Below are 23,594 nucleotides of genomic sequence, written 5' to 3' on the forward strand. Positions count from 1 at the left end.
GTTTTCACATGTGAAAATTACATTTGCATTTTCACATGTAAAACAACTCCACATGTGAAAATATCACTTTCACATGTGGATATGCAAGTTCACGTGAAAATCAATCACATGTAAGGAAACTCGGTAACAATTTATTTAGATTGTCCATCTGTAGATGCTCTACTGACTATCAGTAACACTTCAACTTCATATCTACTTCCTAACCCTAGTCCTAGCCCTAACTTTAACCGTTATCCTAACCCTTATTCAAAACCTAACCCTAACCATAACCGTAGTAAGTAGTTGCTTAACAACAGATAGTTTGTTGATAGTATGGATTATCCGGACTATCCAAATAAAGTGTGACCAGAAAATCAATCACGTGAAAATCAATCGCGTGAAATTTGCAGATTCACATGTTAGAAAACTACACGTGAAAATCTCACTTTCACATGTGAAAATTACATTTGAATGAAATTGAAAGCAAAACAGACTCAAAAGTATTGATAGAAAAACAAATATTTTTTTATGTGAGAGCAAATTAATTGTAAATGGACTTTTCAGTGATTTTATTTAACGATAACCGTCACGTCTACTCCCACTGCCGCTCTCCGGCGCTCAACGTCGAAAGTTTACTCATTGTTAAGCACACCTGCCACCATCGTTACGCGCACCTGCGCCTCATGAGACTCACCTGGACTCCATCACCTTCCTGATTACCTCCCCAATATCTGTCTTTCCCCAGGCGTTATTGACTCTGTTCCTGTGTTTCATGTCTGTATGCTACTTGTGTTTCTTGTTTTGTTCCATGTTCCGTTATTTACTAAATTCACTCCCTGTACTTGTTTCCCGATTCTTAGGGTATATGTTACAATAACGCAAATAAATGAAACACCTCCCACTTCCTGCAATTTTCCACATCGTTGGTTATGTTACCCTGGACTTCGCTTGCACATTCATTCCAGCAACATAGTACTCTGCATCCCAAATCTAAATAAATAAAAAAATTGGTGTGTAGACAGTGAAATGCTTACTTACGGGCACTTCCCAACAATTTACAGAAATAGTAGAAAAGTAAAACATAATAATAAAAGTTATAATAAATACACAATGACTAACAATAACTTGAATATATACATGGGTACCAGTATCGAGTCGATGTGCAGGGGTACGAGATAATTGAGGTAGACCAAAAGTATGTGGATTCCTGCTTGTCAAACATCTAATTCCAGAATCATGGTCATTAAATATGGAGTTGGTCCCCCCTTTGCTGCTATAACAGCCTCCACTCTTCTGGGAAGGCTTTCCACTAGATGTTGAAACATTGCTGCGGGGACATCCATTGCGCCACAGAAGATTAGGCCTGGCTCAAAGTCGACGTTCCAATTCATCCCAAAGGTGTTTGATGGGGTTGAGGTCAGGGCTCTGTGCAGGCCAGACAAGTTCCTCCACACCAATTTCGGCAAACCATTATTCAATTCTTTATTTATTTATTTGTACTTTTTACCCTTTTTTCTCCACAATTTTGTTATATTGAATTGTTAGTACAGTCTTGTCTCATTGCTGCAGCTCCCATACGGACTTGGGAGAGGCGAAGGTCGAGAGCCACGACATCGCCAAGCTGCACTTCTTCTTGACACACTGCTCACCTATCCCAGAGGCCAGTCGCACCAATGTCTCGGAGGAAACATCGTCCAGCTGGCAACCGAAGTCAGCGTGCATGCGCCTGGCCAGCCACAGGAGTCACTAGAGTGCGATTGGACAAGGACATCCTGGACGACGCTGGGACAATTGTGCGCCGCCTCATGGGTCTCCCAGTCGCGGCTGGCTGCGAGACCATGAAAAACAGCCCTAGTGTCATACCCTGATCTTTTTCACCTGTCTTGTGCTTGTCTCCACCCCCACCAAGTATTTCCCATTTTCCCCCATTGTCCCCTGTGCATTTATACCTGTGTTTTCTGTTTGTCTGTTGCCAGTTTGTCTTGTTTTGTCAGGTCTTACCAGCACGTTTCCTGTTTCTCCTGTTCTCAAATTTTTGTTTTCTAGTCTTCCTGGTTATAACCGTTCTGCCTGCCACTTTTGTTATTTTAAATATTCTGAGAATCAAACTATCCGCCTCTTGTGTCTGCATCTGAGTATTATCCTGAGGTGTGATTGTACAAACTGGCCATGACTGACCCAGCAGACTTAGACCAGCTTCGCAACTCCCAAGGAGCCAGCATTGGAAGACATGAGGGGCTACTTCAAAACCTTATGATAGGACTCCCGACCTTGGCTGGAACGCCAGGATTACACTTTCAATACATTGCTGGAGCAATTCCGCAGATTATCTAATAGGCAGCAAGTCACTACGGTAACCCCCCAGACTCTCAGTAACCTTGCTACCTGCGGTGCTTCTCCCTAGCCTACCCCGGCTTCCAGAGAACCCTGCTTAACTCCTCCGGAACGCTACGTTGGAGATCCAGGAACCTGCCTGGCGTTTCTCTCCCAATGCTCCCTCATCTTCAAGCTGCAGCCCTCTTCCTTCACCCCCGGATCGCTCAAAGATAGCGTAACTGATAACGCTGATGTCCGGGAGGGCACTCGCCTAGGCTACGGAGGTGTGGGAGCAACAATCCACCATTTGCCTCAGTCTGGTGGAGTTCATTGCGGAGGTTAGAAGGGTATCCAATTCTCTGTTTTCCAGGAGAGAGGCTGCTCGGAAGCTACTTCGACTGTGTCAAGAGTCAAGTAGTGTGGCAGAATACGCAGTGGATTTTCGCACTTTGACCGCCGAGAGTGGCTGGAATCCGGAGTCTCTGTTCGACATTTTCCTTCATGGATTATCAGAGGTGTTTAAAGAGAATCCGATGTCACCCGAGTTCCCTTGGGAGTCAACGAGGGCTGTCAACTTGCCTTCTCCGGAGCCGATGCAACTGGGCAGGGCTAGATTGTCTCCTGCTGAACGTTTACGCAGACCGAGCGCCAAGAGCTGTCTGTATTGTGGAACTACAGGTCCATTACATATCTACCTGTCCATTAAAAGACCAGGCTCATCAGTAGCTAAGAGTACGCTGGTGAGCCATACAGGGTTTCCAATCCTCCATTACTCGTACCCTTCTCCATGTCATCCTGTTGTGTAAATAGCCAAATCCACTAATTTGAAGGCGTGTCCACATACTTTTGTATATATAGTGTATGTACATATCACTAGGAATAAAGTGAGATTATAAACAGTAGAAGAAGTGTATGATGAGTCATAAAAGTTAGTGCAAAAAAGGTCAATGCAGATAGCTAAATAGTTCACCAATAGCTACACAGATGAATTATTTAGTAGTTTTGGGGATAGAAGCTGTTAAAAGGGTCCTGTTGGTTCCAGACTTTGTGCATGGATACCGCTTTCCGTTCAGTAGCAGAGAGAACAGTCTATGACTTGGGTAGCTGGAGTCTTTGACAGTTTTAGGGACACCGCCTGGTATAGAGGTCATGGATGGCAGGGAGCTTAGCCCCAGTGATGTACTGGGCCGCATGCACTACCTTCTGTTGTGCTTTGTGGTCAAATGTCAAGCGGCTGCCATACCAAGTGGTGATGCAGCCAGTCAAGATGCTCTCAATGGTGCAGCTGTATAATGTTTTGAGGATCTTTTCAGCCTCCTGAGGGGGAAGAGGGGTTGCTGTGCCCTTTTCACGATTGTCTTGGTGTGTTTCGACCATGATAGATAGCTAGTGGTGTGGACACCAAGGAACTTGAAGCTCTTAACCCGCTCCCCTACAACCCTGTTGATGTGAATGGGGGCATGCTCGGCCCTTCATTTCCTGTTCCCCACAATCATTTTATTTCTCTTGCTGATGTTGTGGGAGAGGTTGTTCTCCTGGCACCACACTGCCACATCTTTGACCTCCTCCCTATAGACTGTCTCATTGTCATTGGTGATCAGGCCTACCACTGTTGTGTCATCTGCATACTTGATGATTAAGTTGGAGACGTGCATGGCCACACAGTCATGGGTATATATATTTATATATATATATATATATATATATATATATATATATTTTAAATTAGGTATTCTAACTCAGGCGAGCAAAAACCAGAGACTTCCTTAATATCAGAGATCGCACAACAGCTGTTGTTAACAAGAGACACACACCTCCCCTTTGAGTTTACCCAACGCAGACGTTCTGTCCTGCCAATGCATAGAAAAAACAACTAGATGTATGTTATCCATGTTCTTGTTCAGCCTCTGAGAAACATAGGAGTTTACAGTTCTTCTGCTGGATTGCCTCCATTTTATTTATTTTTAATTTAACCTTTATTTAACTAGGGATGTCAGTTAAGAACAAAATGTTATTTACAATGATGGCCTACACCGGCCAAACCCAGATCACACTGGGCCAATTGTGCGCCACCCTATGGGACTTCCAATCACGGACGGTTGTGATACAGCCTGTATTCGAACCAGGGTGTCTGTAGTGACACGTCTAGCACTGAGATGCAGTGCCTTAGACCGCTGCACCACTCAGGAGCCTGAGTGCATGGTTGGCCCTGGTCAATCCCTGGATGGGAGACTAGATGTAGCTGGAAGTGAGGGAAACACATGTGAAGGGAAAAACGTAAAAAATTATATAACATGTGAAACTTCACACGTGTCTGCAAACCACGTCTGACTTGTGAAAATGTAAATATGTTTGATATAAGGTCACACGTGTAAAGTTTTTTTGTGATTTTTTTGTTGGTGCAAGGGCTGCATTCCTTTTTATCCAATCACATCAACCACTGTGTACTGAATTTGCTATAGCTGAAAACATATTGTTGTTGTTGACATGTCATGTGGATGTTGTGGCTAATGGATCAGTCATTGAGGCATGATCAATTCAATGGAAGGATTATCACTTTACTCTGTTTCAGAATCAGATCTTATCCAAGGTTAAGATGAACAGTATTCTTCTGCCCGACATCCTCACACAGTATGTTGTGGAGAAGAAATTGTGAAAAGTGAAACAGAAAATGATCAAATTGAATGTGGGGGCTGTTTGACACAGTGTTGATGGATTGCTATTCTCTGCGGCTGGTGGCCTTGACTCTAACATGCAAAACAAAACAATTCCCCTCCACTCTACACTATTTATGTGTGTGTTTGTGAATGTATGTGTGTGATTGTGTATGTGTGTGTGTGCAAGTGTGTGTGTATGTTCTTGGAGAACCCCCTGTGCCAGCAGCCACTGAGCCTGGTGGGAGTGATGTAGCATGGTTATTAATGCATGAGGATCCTCATACAGAGTATCTAAGGCTGATAACAGCTGGCAGAGTCAGAGGAGAGTCAGTGCTGTGTAATTAATTAAGCTTTAGGCCTCCTTCATTTTGCACACACAAAACCATAGCCCATTGCACAATGCTGCTGCATGTACGTTTTCTATAAACATGCTGTATAAACCAATATCTACAAGCACTAAGTACATGTGGGTCTCGTGAATGGAATTAACAATGGAGTCCAAGAGAGAACATGTAGTATTTAGTGTTGTAAAATCCAATATCACACCAATGCTGAACATAATCAGGCATGTGCAAGGTGTTGTATCCAAATATGATTACTGCTCACATACAATAACTGACGAAATGTGGCCCAGATCCAAAATCCAAAACTGGCACATTAGTTCTCCCCTGAAAGAGACCTCGATGTCTTGTCAGAAACCCATTATTCTTTAAAAGTGCTTTCCTCACCATGTTAAATGAGCATGCCCCATTAAAAACATTTAGAACCAGGAACAGATATAGCCCTTGGTTCACTCCAGACCTGACTGCCCTTGACCAGCACAAAAACATCCTGTGACGTACTGCATTAGCATCGAATAGCCCCCGCGATATGCAACTTTTCAGGGAAGTTAGGAACCAATATACACAGGCAGTTAGGAAAGCAAAGGCTAGCTTTTTCAAAAAGAAATTTGCATCCTGTAGCACAAACTCCAAAAAGTTATGGGACACTGTAAAGTCCATGGAGAATATTAGCACCTCCTCCCAGCCGCCCACTGCACTGAGGCTAGGAAACACTGTCACCACCGATAAATCCGTGATAATTGAGAATTTCAATAAGCATTTTCTATGGCTGGCCATGCTTTCCACCTGGATACCCCTACCCCGGTCAACAGCCCTGTACCCCCCACAGCAACTTGCCCAAGCCTCCCCATTTCTCCTTCACCTAAATCCAGACAGCTGATGTTCTGAAAGAGCTGCAAAATCTGGACCCTTACAAATCAGCCAGCATAGATAATCTGGGTCCTCTCTTTCTAAAATTATCCGCCAAAATTGTTGCAACCCCTATTACTAGCCTGTTCAACCTCTCTTTTGTATCGTCTGAGATCCCCAAAGATTGGAAAGCTGCCGCGGTCATCCCCCTCTTCAAAGGGGAAGACACTCTAGACCCAAACTACTACAGACCTATATCTATCCTACCCTGCCATTCTAAGGTCTTCGAAAGCCAAGTTAACAAACAGATCACCGACCATTTTGAATACCACTGTACCTTCTCCGCTCTGGTTTCTGAGCTGGTCATGGGTGCACCTCAGCCACACTGAGGTCCTAAACGATATCATAACCGCCATCGATAAGAGACAATACTGTGCAGTTGTATTCATCGACCTGGCCAAGGCTTTCAACTTTGTCAATCGCCACATTCTTATCGGCAGACTCAACAGCCTTGGTTTCTCAAATGACTGCCTCGCCTGGTTTACCAACTACTTCTCAGACAGAGTTCAGTGTGTCAAATCGGATGGCCTGTTGTCCGGAGCTCTGGCAGTCTCTATTGAGGTGCCACAGGGTTCAATCCTCGGGCCGACTCTTTTCTCTGTATACATCAATGATATCGCTCTTGCTGCTGGTGATTCTCTGATCCACCTCTACACAGACGACACCATTCTGTACACTTCTAGCCCTTCTTTGGACACTGTGTTAACTAACCTCTAGAAGAGCTTCAATGTCATACAACTCTCCTTCCGTGGCCTCCAACTGCTCTTAAATGCAAGTAAAACTAAATGCATGCTCTTCAACCAATTGCTGCCCACACCTGCCCGCCCGTCCAGCATCACTACTCTGGACGGTTCTGACTTAGAATATGTGGACAACTACAAATACCTAGGTGTCTGGTTGGACTGTAAACTCTCCTTCCAGATTCACATTAAGCATCTACAATCCAAAATTAAATCTAGAATCGGCTTCCTATTTCGCATCAAAGCATCCTTCACTCATGCTGCCAAACATACCCTCATAAAACTGACTATCCTAAAGATCCTTGACTTCAGCGATGTCTTTTACAAAATAGCCTCCAACACTCTACTCAGCAAATTGGATGCAGTCTATCACAATGCCCACCACTGCGACCTGTATGCTCTCGTTGGCTGGCCCTCGCTTCATATTCGTCACCATACCCACTGGCTCCATGTCATCTATAAGTCTTTGCTAGGTAAAGCCCCGCCTTATCTCAGCTCACTGGTCACCATAACAGCACCCACCCGTAGCACGCGCTCCAGCAGGTATATTTCACTGGTCATCCCAAAAGCCAATCCCTCCTTCGGCCGCCTTTCCTTCCAGTTCTCTACTGCCAATGACTGGAACGAACTGCAAAAATCACTGAAGCTGGAGACTCATATCTCCCTCACTAGCTTTAAGCACCATCTGTCAGAGCAGCTCACAGATCACTGCACCTGTACATAGCCCATCTGTAAAAAGACCATCCAACTACCTCATCCCCATACTGTTATTTTATTTATTTTGCTCCTTTGCACCCCAGTATCTGTACTTGCACACTCATCTTCTGCACATCTATCACTCCAGTGTTTAATTGCTATATTGTAATTATTTCGCCACTATGGCCTATTTATTGCTTTACCTCCATTATCCTACCTCATTTGCACACACTGTATATAGACTTTTTCTATTGTATTATTGACTGTATGTTTGTTTATTACATGTGTAACTCTGTGTTGTTGTTTGTGTTGCACTGCTTGCTTTATCTTGGCCAAGTCGCAATTGTAAAGGAGAAGTTGTTTTCAACTGGTCTACCTGGTTAAATAAAGGTGAAATAAAAAATGTTTAAAAATAATAATAATTACCGCAAATACTGCTGTCATTGGAAAAAATGATTTGTTCTTAACTGACTTGCCTAGTTCAATAAAGGTTACATAAGTAATACAAATTAATTAAAATGTGTCAGATGACATGGAAATACTACTTTATAGTAATTAGTCTAAGAAGGCACCTTAGCATAATGGCAGTGGTGTAAAGTCCTTAAGTATAAATACTTTGAAGTACTATTTAAGTAGTTTTTTTTAGTTTTGTGCTTTACTTCACTATTTATATTTTTGACAACCTTTACTTTTACTTCACTACATTACTACAGAAATTAATATACTTTTACTCCATAAATTGTCCCTGACACCCAAAAGTACTTGTTACATTCTGAATGCTTAGCAGCACAGGGAAATGGTCCAAATCACACACTTATCACATCCCTACTCCCTCTGATCTGACAGACTCACTAATCACTAAACACATACTTTAACTTTAGATACTTAAGTATATTTTAGTAATTTGATTTATGTTTGATACTTAAGTATATTTATAACCAAATACTTTTACTCAAGTAGTATTTTACTGGGTGACTTTCACTTTTCTCAGCCTCCAGTATTTATGCTGCAATAGTTTATGTGTCGGGGGGCTGTTATATCTGGAGTATTTCTCCTGTCTTATCTGGTGTCTGTATGCTCCCTCTAATTCTCTCTTTTTCTCTCTTCTCTCTTTCTCTCTTTCTCTTCTTCTTTAGGCTGGGTTTCTGTATAGCACTTTGTGACATCGGCTGATGTAAAAAGGGCTTTATAAATACATTTGATTGATTTATTGATTCATTGACTTTAGTCATTTTCTATGAAGATATCTTTAATTTTACTCCAGTATGACAATTTAGTACTTTTTCCACCACTGCATAATGGAATTGTATGGAGAGTTGGTCCCCTGGGGTCACACTGGCATGTATGGAGAATATTGGGACAAAGTGGGCTTGGCAGGCACCAGATGTAGTAGGCTCAGGCTGCATGCCACTTCCCATAGACACTGCAGGTAGGCTGGGATGAGACCTAGTGAAGGCATGGCTTCCTGGCTCAGAGGCAGACCTGGGTTCAAATAATATTGGATTTCTTTTTTCAAATATTGTACCTGTGCTTGATTAACCTTTCCCGTTGGAATGCAAAGTCTCAAAAGAGCGAACCTATAACACCTGGCGCTCCATGCAGACTGAATCAAACGCTCAAAGTATATGACAGATTTCAAATAGTATTTGAACCCAAGCCTCCTTAGAGGAGGTCTGAGGAGAGGATGAGTGACATGTAAGTCAAAAGAATGTGCCTGCAAGAGGCATTATATAAGGCTATTAAACTGTCACTGTCTAGAAGGATGCAACCTTTGTTTGCGACCGCTGAAAATCAATTTTTCATGTTTGTTTCTGGCGAGGAAGTAGCACTGTACTATGTCTCTCCTTTGTTAGAGAGCATGGGGAAATGTTTTTGCTCCTTTTTTTTCTCTCGCTCTCTTTTACAGAAAGATACACAATGAAAAACATGTAGCTTGCAAGCAACATTAAAATGGAATAGCCTACGTATAACCACTGTGTGTACCTATATATTATATATTGACGTGTGTGTCTGATTTCTATATCATTTGGCGTGTAATGTTTGGGTGTCTGTCAATTTAAGTACTTATTTGCACTGAGAATTCAAATGAACATACTGGGAGTCGAGAACACAAACCTGATGTTGATGTTTTTTCAGGGCAATTAGGAAAAAAACATTCAGCCGAATGTTCAATCCAGTATTGTCTGAGTTCAAACCCTGCCAGTCATAGTGTAGGTGAGAGGGAATTGATGAGTGAGACCACCTCAGGCTTCTGTGTCCTCCTAATTCCTATTTGTTGTCTCTCTGTGGACACCCAGTGCCGCTTCTAGCCTTTTGGGGGCCCCAAGCGAGATTTGGCCGGGGCTAGCAATTACCTAGCAATCCCCACAAAATGTACCTGCCATGGGCTAATTGAGGGACTGACATAACAAGTGGAAAACTGCTGATGCACTACCAAATTTCGAAATTGCACCTCGTGTATTCTACTTTTCTAACTCTCAACAGTAAGTTGAGACCTTGACTGAGTTCCTTTTTTTGTGTGTGGGGGGTTGGGCCCCCCTAGAGTGTGTGGGGCCCTACACGCAGCGCCTAGTCTGCTTATAGGAAGAGGCGACTCTGTTGACACCTTCAGATGGAACTGAGATTCAGGCCAACCACTCAATAGAATTCTTACCATTTAAAAACAAATCTTTCCTCCTATTTGAAGATAGTACAAAATTACAATACAATCACTCCAGATTATTTTAAGATAGCATTATGTTTCCCTCTTCTCTATATACATTACTCTTAAGTGCACACACACCACATGGGAAAATGGACTGTCTGACAGATAGCATTAAGCATTTAAAAGTCCCTGTCAACACACCCCTTTCATACACTTAAATACTATATAACCTTTTACAGTGCCTTGCGAAAGTATTCGGCCCCCTTGAACTTTGCGACCTTTTGCCACATTTCAGGCTTCAAACATAAAGATATAAAACTGTATTTTTTTGTGAAGAATCAACAACAAGTGGGACACAATCATGAAGTGGAATGACATTTATTGGATATTTCAAACTTTTTTAACAAATCAAAAACTGAAAAATTGGGCGTGCAAAATTATTCAGCCCCTTTACTTTCAGTGCAGCAAACTCTCTCCAGAAGTTCAGTGAGGATCTCTGAATGATCCAATGTTGACCTAAATGACTAATGATGATAAATACAATCCACCTGTGTGTAATCAAGTCTCCGTATAAATGCACCTGCACTGTGATAGTCTCAGAGGTCCGTTAAAAGCGCAGAGAGCATCATGAAGAACAAGGAACACACCAGGCAGGTCCGAGATACTGTTGTGAAGAAGTTTAAAGCCGGATTTGGATACAAAAAGATTTCCCAAGCTTTAAACATCCCAAGGAGCACTGTGCAAGTGATAATATTGAAATGGAAGGAGTATCAGACGACTGCAAATCTACCAAGACCTGGCCGTCCCTCTAAACTTTCAGCTCATACAAGGAGAAGACTGATCAGAGATGCAGCCAAGAGGCCCATGATCACTCTGGATGAACTGCAGAGATCTACAGCTGAGGTGGGAGACTCTGTCCATCGGACAACAATCAGTCGTATATTGCACAAATCTGGCCTTTATGGAAGAGTGGCAAGAAGAAAGCCATTTCTTAAAGATATCCATAAAAAGTGTTGTTTAAAGTTTGCCACAAGCCACCTGTGAGACACACCAAACATGTGGAAGAAGGTGCTCTGGTCAGATGAAACCAAAATTGAACTTTTTGGCAACAATGCAAAACGTTATGTTTGGCGTAAAAGCAACACAGCTCATCACCCTGAACACATCATCCTCACTGTCAAACATGGTGGTGGCAGCATCATGGTTTGGGCCTGCTTTTCTTCAGTAGGGACAGGGAAGATGGTTAAAATTGATGGGAAGATGGATGGAGCCAAATACAGGACCATTCTGGAAGAAAACCTGATGGAGTCTGCAAAAGACCTGAGACTGGGACGGAGATTTGTCTTCCAACAAGACAATGATCCAAAACATAAAGCATAATCTACAATGGAATGGTGCAAAAATAAACATATCCAGGTGTTAGAATGGCCAAGTCAAAGTCCAGACCTGAATCCAATCGAGAATCTGTGGAAAGAACTGAAAACTGCTGTTCACAAATGCTCTCCATCCAACCTCACTGAGCTCGAGCTGTTTTGCAAGGAGGAATGGGAAAAAATGTCAGTCTCTCGATGTGCAAAACTGATAGAGACATACCCCAAGCGACTTACAGCTGTAATCGCAGCAAAAGGTGGCGCTACAAAGTATTAACTTAAGGGGGCTGAATAATTTTGCACGCCCAATTTTTCAGTTTTTGATTTGTTAAAAAAGTTTGAAATATCCAATAAATGTCATTCCACTTCATGATTGTGTCCCACTTGTTGTTGATTCTTCACAAAAAAATACAGTTTTATATCTTTATGTTTGAAGCCTGAAATGTGGCAAAAGGTCGCAAAGTTCAAGGGGGCCGAATACTTTCGCAAGGCACTGTATATAACCATATCACTACAGATTAATTGTAGGTGGCATTGCTTGTTTGTTTTGAGCAATATGGTTCAGTTTGTAAAGTAAGTTCAAACCATGGGACAAAGCCTTATGTATGAGTTAAAGTGTATGAGTTCTAGAGATAATGTGTGATCAGAAAAACACAATAAAACGTTGTAACAGTGGCAAGAGTGCTTTACGTTTGAGTGCTCTAGTGTGTTTCCTGTGATCCCTGTTGGGGGTGGATGGTGGCATGTCAACTCAGGACCCTAAAAACAAAGCCGACGCCCCTTTTGCATGCACGACAACCACAATCTGTTCCTGCTGCTGTTCACGCTCATTGCACGGAATAAATAAGGCACCTTGTGAATCATGCAACCCGTAGCTCGGCAAACTGCACTGTCCGTCTTCACCAGAGGAGCGTAAAACAGCCCACAGCACATCTGCGAGTGAAGCTCCGGCTGCTGCTGCATCCTATAAGTACAGCTGAAGGGTGGAGAGGAGTACACTACCTCCTCCTGATTCACTGGACATACATAATCAGCTATTCAGGAATCCTACCTCCAGCTAGAGTTAGTGCGTGCTGGGCCTGGGACACTGGAACCCTTGGGATGCTTTGTGTTGTTTTTGCAATACATTTAAAATTGGCTCAAGGCAATTATACACATAGACCTACCTTTGTTCAAGGCTTTCAAAATCAATGTCTGTTGTTTGGAATAAAGCGTTGTTCATGTTCATATTGGACCATGTGAGTTGCATTTAGCCGTAATCAGCATATTAAAACCTTTCATTGCACTACGCCTACCATTTATCCTGCTTAGAGAACCTGTTTGCCTCTACAGCCCAACACTTTTCATTGGCAAGGAAAAAACTGATCTCCAGCCCCTTGTGATCTCAATTTCCTGTGGTAGTACCAGTCACTGAGAATTTAAGGCATGTCACCAGCTTCAATGATTGGCCCAACGGTCCACAGCCAATGTCCTTCCTGCCACCAATTCATGACCCGTCAACCCCAATACTGCTACCAATCCAACAGCCACACAACACACAACGCAGAAGAAATGCCCTGATGTCACAGTCAATCCAGGCATCCCATTCTGCTCTCATAATACTGGCATCCCATTTATCCTGGCATGAGGACAAGACAAATTATGGTATTCAGGAATAACAAGGTTTTTACTCTTTCCCCTGATCCAGAAAATTAACGATTGTATGCTTTCTACAAGATTAACTAACCACTATTCATATTTTTGGTTGAATTTGAAATCTCTCTCAAATCCTTGTCGGAAATGTGTGTTTGTCGAGTGTATTGTCTTTACAGCTGTATGCCAACATCCCAAGTGATTGATTCTTCAGTGGGAGAATGTAATTATGGGCTGTACCATCACAAAGCTCCTAGAACAGCAGCACTGATGTCTCAGAGGAGATTTCATAAGGCCATTACTCGATAGCTGGGAATCTCGAGCTCAGAAAACATGTTCCCCTTCATTGTTGTTTAGAAATGTTTATGGGACAGACACACAACTGAAACATTCAGCATTACAGTCCTATATTAGTCCCATCTAATGTGTGTATCTATTTTTAAACTATTTTTTTATTTCACCTTTATTTAACCAGGTAGGCAAGTTGAGAACAAGTTCTCATTTACAATTGCGACCTGGCCAAGATAAAGCAAAGCAGTTCGACACATACAACAACACAGAGTTACACATGGAGTAAAACAAACATACAGTCAATAATACAGTAGAAAAATAAGTCTATGCATTGTGTATCTGTGCACAAGGCCATCGCATTAAATTGGGTTTTGTGTAGTTTTAAATAACACTCTCTGTAGTTTTAAATGGCTTCTGTATAGTTTTTAATGGTGCCCTGTTTAGTTTTAAATGGCGCTCTGTGTAGGTTTAAATGGTGCTCTGTTTAGTTTTAAATGGCGCTCTGTTAAGTTTTAAATGGTGCTCTGTGTAGTTTTAAATGGTGCCGTGTTTAGTTTTAAATGGCGCTCTGTGTAGGTTTAAATGGCACTCTGTGTAGGTTTAAATGGCGCTCTGTGTAGGTTTAAATGGCGCTCTGTGTAGGTTTAAATGGCGTTCTGTGTAGGTTTAAATGGCGCTCTGTGTAGTTTTAAATGGTGCTCTGTGTAGTTTTAAATGGTGCCGTGTTTAGTTTTAAATGGCGCTCTGTGTAGGTTTAAATGGCGCTCTGTGTAGGTTTAAATGGTGCCGTGTTTAGTTTTAAATGGCGCTCTGTGTAGGTTTAAATGACACTCTGTGTAGGTTTAAATGGCGCTCTGTGTAGGTTTAAATGGCGCTCTGTATAGTTTTAAATGGTGCAGTGATTAGTTTTAAATGGCACCCTGTGTAGTTTTTTTAATGGCGTTCTGTTTAGTTTTTACTCTCAAGGACTAGAGCTACAGTGCCTTGCAAAAGTATTCATCCCCCTTGGCATTCTTCCTATTTTGTTGCATTACAACCTGTAATTTACATTTATTTTTATTTGGATTGCATGTAATGGACATACACAAAATAGTCAAAATTGGTGAAGTGAAATGAAAAAAAAAAACTTGTTTAAAAATATACATAAAAAAATAAAAAGCTGAAAGTGGTGCGTGCATATGTATTCACCCCCTGTTCTGAAAGGCCCCAGAATCTGCAACACCACTAAGCAAGGGGCACCATCAAGCAAGCGGCACCATGAAGACCAAGGAGCTCTCCAAACAGGTCAGGGACAAAGTTGTAGAGAAGTACAGATCAGGGTTGGGTTATAAAAAAATATCAGGAACTTTGAACATCCTACGGAGCACCATTAAATCCATCATAAAATAATCGAAAGAATATGGCACCACAACAAACCTGCCAAGAGAGGGCCACCCACCAAAACTCATGGACCAGGCAAGGAGGGCATTAATCAGAGAGGCAACAAAGAGACCAAAGATAATCCTGAAGGCGCTGCAAAGCTCTGTAGCGGAGATTTGAGTATCTGTCCATAGGACCGTTTTAAGCAGTACACTCCACAGAGCTGGACTTTACAGAAGAGTGGCCAGAAAAAAACATTGATTAGAGAAAAAATAAGCAAACACGTTTGGTGTTAGCCAAAAGGCATGTGAGAGAATCCCCAAACATATGGAAGAAGGTACTCTGGTCAGATGAGACTACAATTTCGCTTTTTGGCCGTCAAGAAAAACACTGGCGCAAACCCAACACCACACATCACCACGAGAACACCATCCCCACAGTGAAGCATGGTGGTGGCAGCATCATGCTGTGGGGATGTTTTTCATCAGCAGGGACTGGGAAACTGGTCAGAATTTAAGGAATGATGGATGGTGCTAAATACAGGAAAATTCTTGAGTGAAACCAGTTTCAGTCTTCCAGAGATTTGAGACTGGGACAGAGGTTCACCTTCCAGCAGGACAATGACCCTAAGCATACTGCTAAAGCAACACTCGAGTGGTTTAAGGGGAAACATTTAAATGTCTTGGAATGTCCTGATCAAAGCCCAGACCGTAATCCAATTAAGAATCTGTGGTATGACTTAAAGATTGCTGTACACCAGCGGAACCCATCCAACTTGAAGGAGCTGGAGCAGTTTTGCCTTGAAGAATGGGCAACAATCCCAGTGGCTAGATGTGCCAAGCTTATAGAGACATACCCCAAGAGACTTGCAGCTGTAATTGCTGCCAAAGACAGCTCGACAAAGTATTGACTTTGGGGTGGTGAATAGTTATGCACATTCAAGTTTTCAGTTTTTTTTGTCTTATTTCTTGCTAGTTTCACACGAAAAAATATTTTGCATCTTCAAAGTGGTAGGCATGTTGTGTAAATCAAATGATACAAACCTCCAAAAAATGCATTTTAATTCCAGGTTGTAAGGCAACAAATTAGGAAAAATAACAGGGGGGATGAATACCTTCGCAAGCCACTGTACTAACATGACATCCATGTTGGGTCACTCCTCCGTCATTGCTTTATGATTGGACCAGCTAGGCCAGTTAGCTGTTTTCAGTACCGGCGCAATCAATCTTTTCAGAAAAGCCTATGATCAGGGACGTCTAAACAACAAAGACTCACGAGAGAGCAGTAACTCCAATCAGGCTCACAGCTTTCTCCAAATAAATCTCACTAAAGTGGAGATTTGACATGGAAAAGAACAGAACCCAATAAGCATTTAGTCTACTGTATGTTGTGCTGACATTACATTCAACAAAGAAAAACAAATAATTAACACACAAAAGGTACTTTTAGTAGTCTGAAAATACAGTAGGAGGATGTACTGTATAAAACCTTTGAAATTGTGCATTCGAGGCGATATTGTGACAGTGTTTTTTGAACCTGTCATTATTGCTGCCTCAATAGCCTCTGTAGACATCAGGACACAAACATGGAATCTTCTAATACCCTGGGATTGGTTGGGCTGCATTTGTCCACATGTTACAATGTCCTGGTATTTAGTTGGGCTGCATTTGTCCACATGTTATAATGCCCTGGCATTTGGTTGGGCTGCATTTGTCCACATGTTATAATGCCCTGGCATTTGGTTGGGCTGTATTTGTCCACATGTTATAATGCCCTGGCATTTGGTTGGGCTGCATTTGTCCACATCTTATAATGCCCTGGCATTTGGTTGGGCTGCATTTGTCCACATGTTATAAGGCCCTGGGATTTGGTTGGGCTGCATTTGTCCACATGTTATAATGCCCTGGGATTTGGTTGGGCTGTTTTTGTCCACATGTTATTATACCCTGGGTTTTGGTTGGGCTACATTTGTCCAGATGTTATTATACCCTGGGATTTGGTTGGGCTGCATTTGTCCAGATGTTATTATACCCTGGGATTTGGTTGGGCTGCATTTGTCCACATGTTATTATACCCTGGGATTTGGTTGGGCTGCATTTGTCCACATGTTATTATACCCTGGGTTTTGGTTGGGCTGCATTTGTCCACATGTTATTATACCCTGGGTTTTGGTTGGGCTGTTTGGGCTGCATTTGTCCACATGTTATAATACCCTGGGTTTTGGTTGGGCTGCATTTGTCCACATGTTATTATTATACCCTGGGTTTTGGTTGGGCTGCATTTGTCCACATGTTATAATACCCTGGCATTTGGTTGGGCTGCATTTGTCCACATGTTATAATGCCCTGGGTTTTGGTTGGGCTGCATTTGTCCACATGTTATAATGCCCTGGGTTTTGGTTGGGCTGCATTTGGTCCACATGTTATAATGCCCTGGGTTTTGGTTGGGCTGCATTTGTCCACATGTTATAATGCCCTGGCATTTGGTTGGGCTGCATTTGTCCACATGTTATAATGCCTGGTCCACATGTTATTATTTGGTTGGGCTGCATTTGTCCACATGTTATAATGTCCCTGGTTTTGGTTGGGCTGCATTTGTCCACATGTTATTATACCCTGGGATTTGGTTGGGCTGCATTTGTCCACATGTTATTATACCCTGGGATTTGGTTGGGCTGCATTTGTCCACATGTTATTATACCCTGGGATTTGGTTGGGCTGCATTTTTGGTTGGGCTGCATTTGTCCACATGTTATAAGGCCCTGGGATTTGGTTGGGCTGCATTTGTCCACATGTTATTATACCCTGGGATTTGGTTGGGCTGCATTTGTCCACATGTTATTATACCCTGGGATTTGGTTGGGCTGCATTTGTCCACATGTTATTTGGTTGGGCTGCATTTGTCCACCCTGGGATTTGGTTGGGCTGCATTTGTCCACATGTTATTTTACCCTGGGATTTGGTTGGGCTGCATTTGTCCACATGTTATTATACCCTGGGATTTGGTTGGGCTGCATTTGTCCACATGTTATTATACCCTGGGTTTGGTTGGGCTGCATTTGTCCAGATGTTATTATACCCTGGGTTTTGGTTGGGCTGCATTTGTCCACATGTTATTATACCCTGGGTTTTGGTTGGGCTGCATTTGTCCACATGTTATTATACCCTGGGTTTTGGTTGGGCTGCATTTGTCCAGATGTTATTATACCCTGGGTTTTGGTTGGGCTGCATTTGTCCAGATGTTATTAGACCCTGGGTTTTGGTTGGGCTGGATTTGTCCAGAAGTTATTATACCCTGGAATATGTTTGGGCTGTATTTGTCCACATGTTATTATACCCTGGAATATGTTTGGGCTGTATTTGTCCACATGTTATAAGGCCCTGGGATTTGGTTGGCTGCATTTGTCCACATGTTATAATGCCCTGGGATTTGGTTGGGCTGCATTTGTCCACATGTTATTATACCCTGGGTTTTGATTGGGCTGCATTTGTCCAGAAGTTATTATACCCTGGAATATGTTTGGGCTGTATTTATCCACATGTTATTATACCCTGGAATATGTTTGAGCTGTATTTGTCCACATGTTATAAGGCCCTGGGATTTGGTTGGCTGCATTTGTCCACATGTTATAAGGCCCTGGGATTTGGTTGGGCTGCATTTGTCCACATGTTATTATACCCTGGGATTTGGTTGGGCTGCATTTGTCCACATGTTGTTATACCCTGGGATTTGGTTGGGCTGCATTTGTCCACATGTTATTATACCCTGAGTTTTGGTTGGGCTGCATTTGTCCACATGTTATAATGCCCTGGCATTTGGTTGGGCTGCATTTGTCCACATGTTATAATACCCTGGGATTTGGTTGGGCTGCATTTGTCCACATGTTATTATACCCTGGGATTTGGTTGGGCTGCATTTGTCCACATGTTATTATACCCTGGGATTTGGTTGGGCTGCATTTGTCCACATGTTATTATACCCTGGGATTTGGTTGGGCTGCATTTGTCCACATGTTATTATACCCTGGGATTTGGTTGGGCTGCATTTGTCCACATGTTATTATACCCTGGGATTTGGTTGGGCTGCATTTGTCCATATGTTATTATACCCTGGGATTTGGTTGGGCTGCATTTGTCCACATGTTATTATACCCTGGGTTTTGGTTGGGCTGTATTTGTCCACATTTGATAGCACATACTATATTATACTCACGTGTGACTGAGCGATGAAACAAAGGTGGTGTAGCGAGAATTACTGTCCTGACACTGACATCAAATGTTGAATACAAGAAGCAGTTGACCTGCTTTACCACTACTAAGGCATTGGAAATAGAACAGCCACTGAGGAGTGCTGCACGCTCAGTTAAAAGCACTGGCACAGCTCTCTTTGCAAAGCCTTGACAAGATGCACTATGCAGCTTTTGAATGATTCTCTCCTATGTATACTTCCATTCACAATATCCATAACTTAGGCTTCCTGAAAACAAAAGTACCGCTGGTCCAATTTCAATTCAGCACAATTTCATAGAGATTGTAATCACCCGAACCAAAAGGAGGAGAATCGTTTGTTGGTAAATTAACTCATATATCAGCATGAGAGTTATTGGGGCTGAGGTGGACCCAAGAGTAAATATTTCCGCCAGATCCTGCAAACTGTAGCTCAAAATGAATAAACACACAGTCTTGCCACGTTGGTTTGGACTTTTGAAGCAAACCCTCTGTACACAAAAGACAAATGTAACACAGTGCAATGTGCATGCTAGATAGCTAATGGGTGATTAGTCCTAGCTAATTAGCCTGTCATCCATTAGAAAATAATGGCTTTGTCAAAAGAAGCCCCCAGTGACACCACACACACCATAACCTTTTCTAAAGTGGTTAACAGGTTGAAGTTTATTGGGATGTCTTGTCCTGGAGGCAGAACGCAGCGACTTCAGCAAGATGGGCCAGCTGCACAGTGAAAATTGGCTAAATTGTAAGAATGTATGACAACAGAAGTTCACTTTTTGGCCTTAATTTAAGGTCAGGGTTAGGTATTAGGGTTACCAATGTGGTTAAGGTTAGGGTTAAGGTTAGGGTTAAAATCAGATTGTATGACTTAGTGGCTATGCCAGCTAGTGACCACTCTGCAGAGCTGTCACGACTCCTACCGAAGGTGGCTCCCCTTCCTGTTCGGGTGGCGCTCGGCGCTCGTCGTCACCGGCCTACTAGCTGCCACTGATCCTTTTTTCCTCCTTGTCTGTTTATTAGTTACACCTGTGTTTAATTAGGTTTATTGGTGGGGCTTTATTATCCAGCCGGCCCGCCTACTGGGTGTGTGGGATTATTCTCTGTGTACATTTTGTGCACGACTGTAGGTCACGGTTGTCCGTGGATGTGTGTATTTTCTGGACTGTTTAGTTCCCCGTGTTTTGGGGCATTTGTTTGGGTTGGCGTCGGTTTCACCTGTGTGGTGAATTAAAAGTATTGCTACCCTGAATTCTCTGTTTCCTGCGCCTGACTTCTTCCTCCACTACACTCCGGGCATTACAAGAGCTGCCTCCAGAACAAGATTCATGACGAAATACATTAACCTGCAAGAGTTTAGGGAAAGTTGGTCATTTTTTCCAGTGACTATTTACAAAGAACACACAAAGTTCTAAATAGAATATACGTATATTGCCCAAGCCCTCCTCCCTATCTTGTTTTGTTCCAGTAAATAACCATTACTCTGTACTGCAATTATCCATACAAAGGCTATAAAAAGGGACAAAACCTTTTGCAATGTTCCATTAGACCTACATTTACACAGCTCAAAAGTGGAACAAAGCAGAGGTAGAAGTGGAGGAGGGTGTTGTTGATGACTCACCAATCATGTGAATGGAAGTCCTTCCAGGCCGTGTCACATGGTGCGGCTGTAGCTGTATGGTCTCATAGAAGGTGGCCTGGCAGAGCTGGATGGCTGTCCCACTGACCCAGAGGACCAGGCAAAGCAGCCAGGACATGACAGCACACATCTGCTATAGCGGGGTGGGGGGGCACAGTCAAAGGTCATCATGTCACACACAGAAACACACACGCAAGCACAGATGCCCTCATGACCAAATGAAAGCACACACGCGCGCACGCACACACACAGAAACACACAAAACCATGTCCTGGCACATTGACCCAATGAACTTCCACATAAACCTCATAATAAACAGTGTATCATTCAGCGTGATAATCAACTGCTCGTTTGTGATCTTTTTATTCCTGCCCTATTTCGTCCCTGAGCCACAGCGCAGCAGAAAATGTGGAATGGTCCCTGGAGACTTATTCCATGCAGCTGAGATTTCCCCTGACAGGCTGAATCCCCCTCTTCAACCTGACTATCTCTTCTTGCCTGCCTTTAAACCAAAATTAGAAATAAAAAAGAAGATTTCTCTCCTGGTTCGCAGGCAGTTAGCTGCCATCTCTTTTCTATGGGTGTCTTTTGGATGTCACAAGGTTGTGAAAGTGATAGAACCATAATGGGAATCAACAATCATGTAATGTCTCTCACAAAGCTGTTTAGATAAGGGGCTTCAAGACACATACAGATCCCAGGTTAAGGTTAGGGTTGGGTTGAGAATGGTTCAATATTGTAAATAATTGCCTCTGTAAAAATATATTAACATCAACAAACATGGTGATAGCATTACATTGTGATTGTATTCAACAGATTACAAAATTATTCATTTTTAGTGAAGCTTGTGAAAGAGAAAATAGCTTTTGGGCAGGTGCCTTTGTCATGTAGTACGATTTTTTATTAGATTCAGTTTCAGTGTTGTTTTTTTCTCAGTTATAATCTAAATAATTACCACTGTCAACATATCCTTACATCAACAAACTAGAGGTGTTGCCTGCAAGCAGTGTTTTGGTTCAACACATTACAAAATGTGAATTTCTTTCAGGGAGCATGTCAAAGTAAAATCTGCTTTTATGCAGGTGTCTTTAATAGGTAATGAGATTTTGTATTGGATTAGGTTTTAGATATTTTTTTGAATGTAGCCTACTGTGTCTGTGTGAAATTTGAGTAGAGTGTGCTTCCGCCTTGGATTGGCTTTCAATGATAGTGCTTCAGAGAAAAAATGTAGCTGGCCTTTTGTTATTCATTCCACATATCCTACAGTATAGATATAGGATCTTCATTTGAGCCAGTTTGCTACAGCAATAAAACCTTCCTGCAGTAACAGGAAATTGAATTATTATGTGGATTATAATTAATGAACATTTTTGTAGGGGTTGATACATTTTTCGTAAGTGAAAATCAACTGACTGAAAAGTCTAAATCCAAATTAAAAACTTCATAAGCCTTTTTAAACCTTAAATACATTACAAGTGTTACATTTCCTACATTGCAGGAGAAACAACAGGGTGATCACATTAAGATCCTATCGTAGTTCAGCCTAGATATTAAAGGCTCTGTTTTCCCTGTTTAAAGGACCTTACGTCTGTAAAAAGGTGGCATAGTCTGCAAAACACATGACATGTATTTTCTTTCTAATGCACTATCGATGTTCTCATGTGTGTTCATGTACAGTAAAGTACTGTACATAACATAATTGGCCCAGAACATTTTCAAAAACTGTCAGTACATTTGATAGTTCAAACATGATGTATTTCAACAGACTGGATGTAACCTTTGGAATAAATCGGCCTTGGAATAAAAGAGGAACATGAAATCCACAAGATTATGCAAACAGTAAATATTGTAAAAGTAATGTTACTACAAATTGCAAGCAAATGTATGTCATAAAAACAGAGCACAGTACTTTTAAGGAATTTACTTAATGCATAACTACGTACAAACTCACTTAAATCTAAGTGATGCAGATTTTATGAAACGGTCTCCATATTTGTTCATGTAAAGTCCCTTGGGTACAGTTTTATTTATACTTCCATCGAAACACTAAACATCTCTCCTCCTTTATACAGTAAATCTCCTACCTGAGTAAAGATCCTGGTAATCCTGGTAGAGTAAATAATTATTCTATCACATTATTTTAAATCCATCCATCCCGAAGCTGATGTGAATCCCCCCACAACTTTATCCTTGATTTAGGTGTCGAGACTCCCAAACTCCTCTGACACTTCACGGCTTGTCTGAGGACAACCAACAATGAGCACAGAGACTGAAACAGATTTAGAGCCTTGCCATTTCCTCCTTTGAAATATCACTGTATTCCCTCGAGGAGACCCTGGCACTGACACAGAATAGATTTGCCTCTTTGCGTTTACAGGCACATACAGAGTGATCCTTAATTAACTGCTGTAGAATCTCCCCTCTCGCTCTCTCTTTCTCTCTTTCGCTTTCTCTCTCGCTCTGTCCGTCTGCGTCCTCCTCCCATTGACAGATAGTCTCTGAGCACACGTTCTAGCTCTGTCCCCCTCAGCGAGCACTAAGTAATGACTGTTCCTCTACAGCCTGCCTGAGTGTAAAGACTATCAGGTCTTAAAGCAAGATTGCCCCAGTATCACACTGAAACGGCAAGGTACCTTATGGTCTGTCCTGATTATCAGCCTCTTACCATTGGAAATCAACACAGGTGGTCTCACATAGGAACACCCACTTAAGAACACCTATAGACACTTACATAGATTATATTTACCTAGTACATCTTACACACATTTTTTGATGCACTTCTCCCCACAGCATAA

The 23,594-nt window shown here is 42.1% G+C and overlaps 1 protein-coding gene across 1 annotated transcript in view; it reads right to left on the reverse strand.

Moving 5' to 3' along the window:
* The window catches only part of LOC112216609 (chemokine-like protein TAFA-1), a 44,118-nt gene extending 20,784 nt beyond the window's left edge, over positions 1–23,334 (reverse strand). The window contains exons 1-2 of the mRNA XM_024376593.2: positions 22,884–23,334; positions 20,782–20,929 (exon numbers count right to left, since the gene is read on the reverse strand). Coding sequence (XP_024232361.1) covers positions 20,782–20,929 — 148 coding nt within the window. The 5' untranslated portion in view covers positions 22,884–23,334. The remainder of the gene's footprint in view (positions 1–20,781; positions 20,930–22,883) is intronic.
* Positions 23,335–23,594: the final 260 nt, after the last annotated feature.

This window comes from Oncorhynchus tshawytscha, linkage group LG16 (genome assembly GCF_018296145.1).
Source record: "Oncorhynchus tshawytscha isolate Ot180627B linkage group LG16, Otsh_v2.0, whole genome shotgun sequence".
In the NCBI taxonomy this organism is placed as follows: Eukaryota; Metazoa; Chordata; class Actinopteri; order Salmoniformes; family Salmonidae; genus Oncorhynchus; species Oncorhynchus tshawytscha.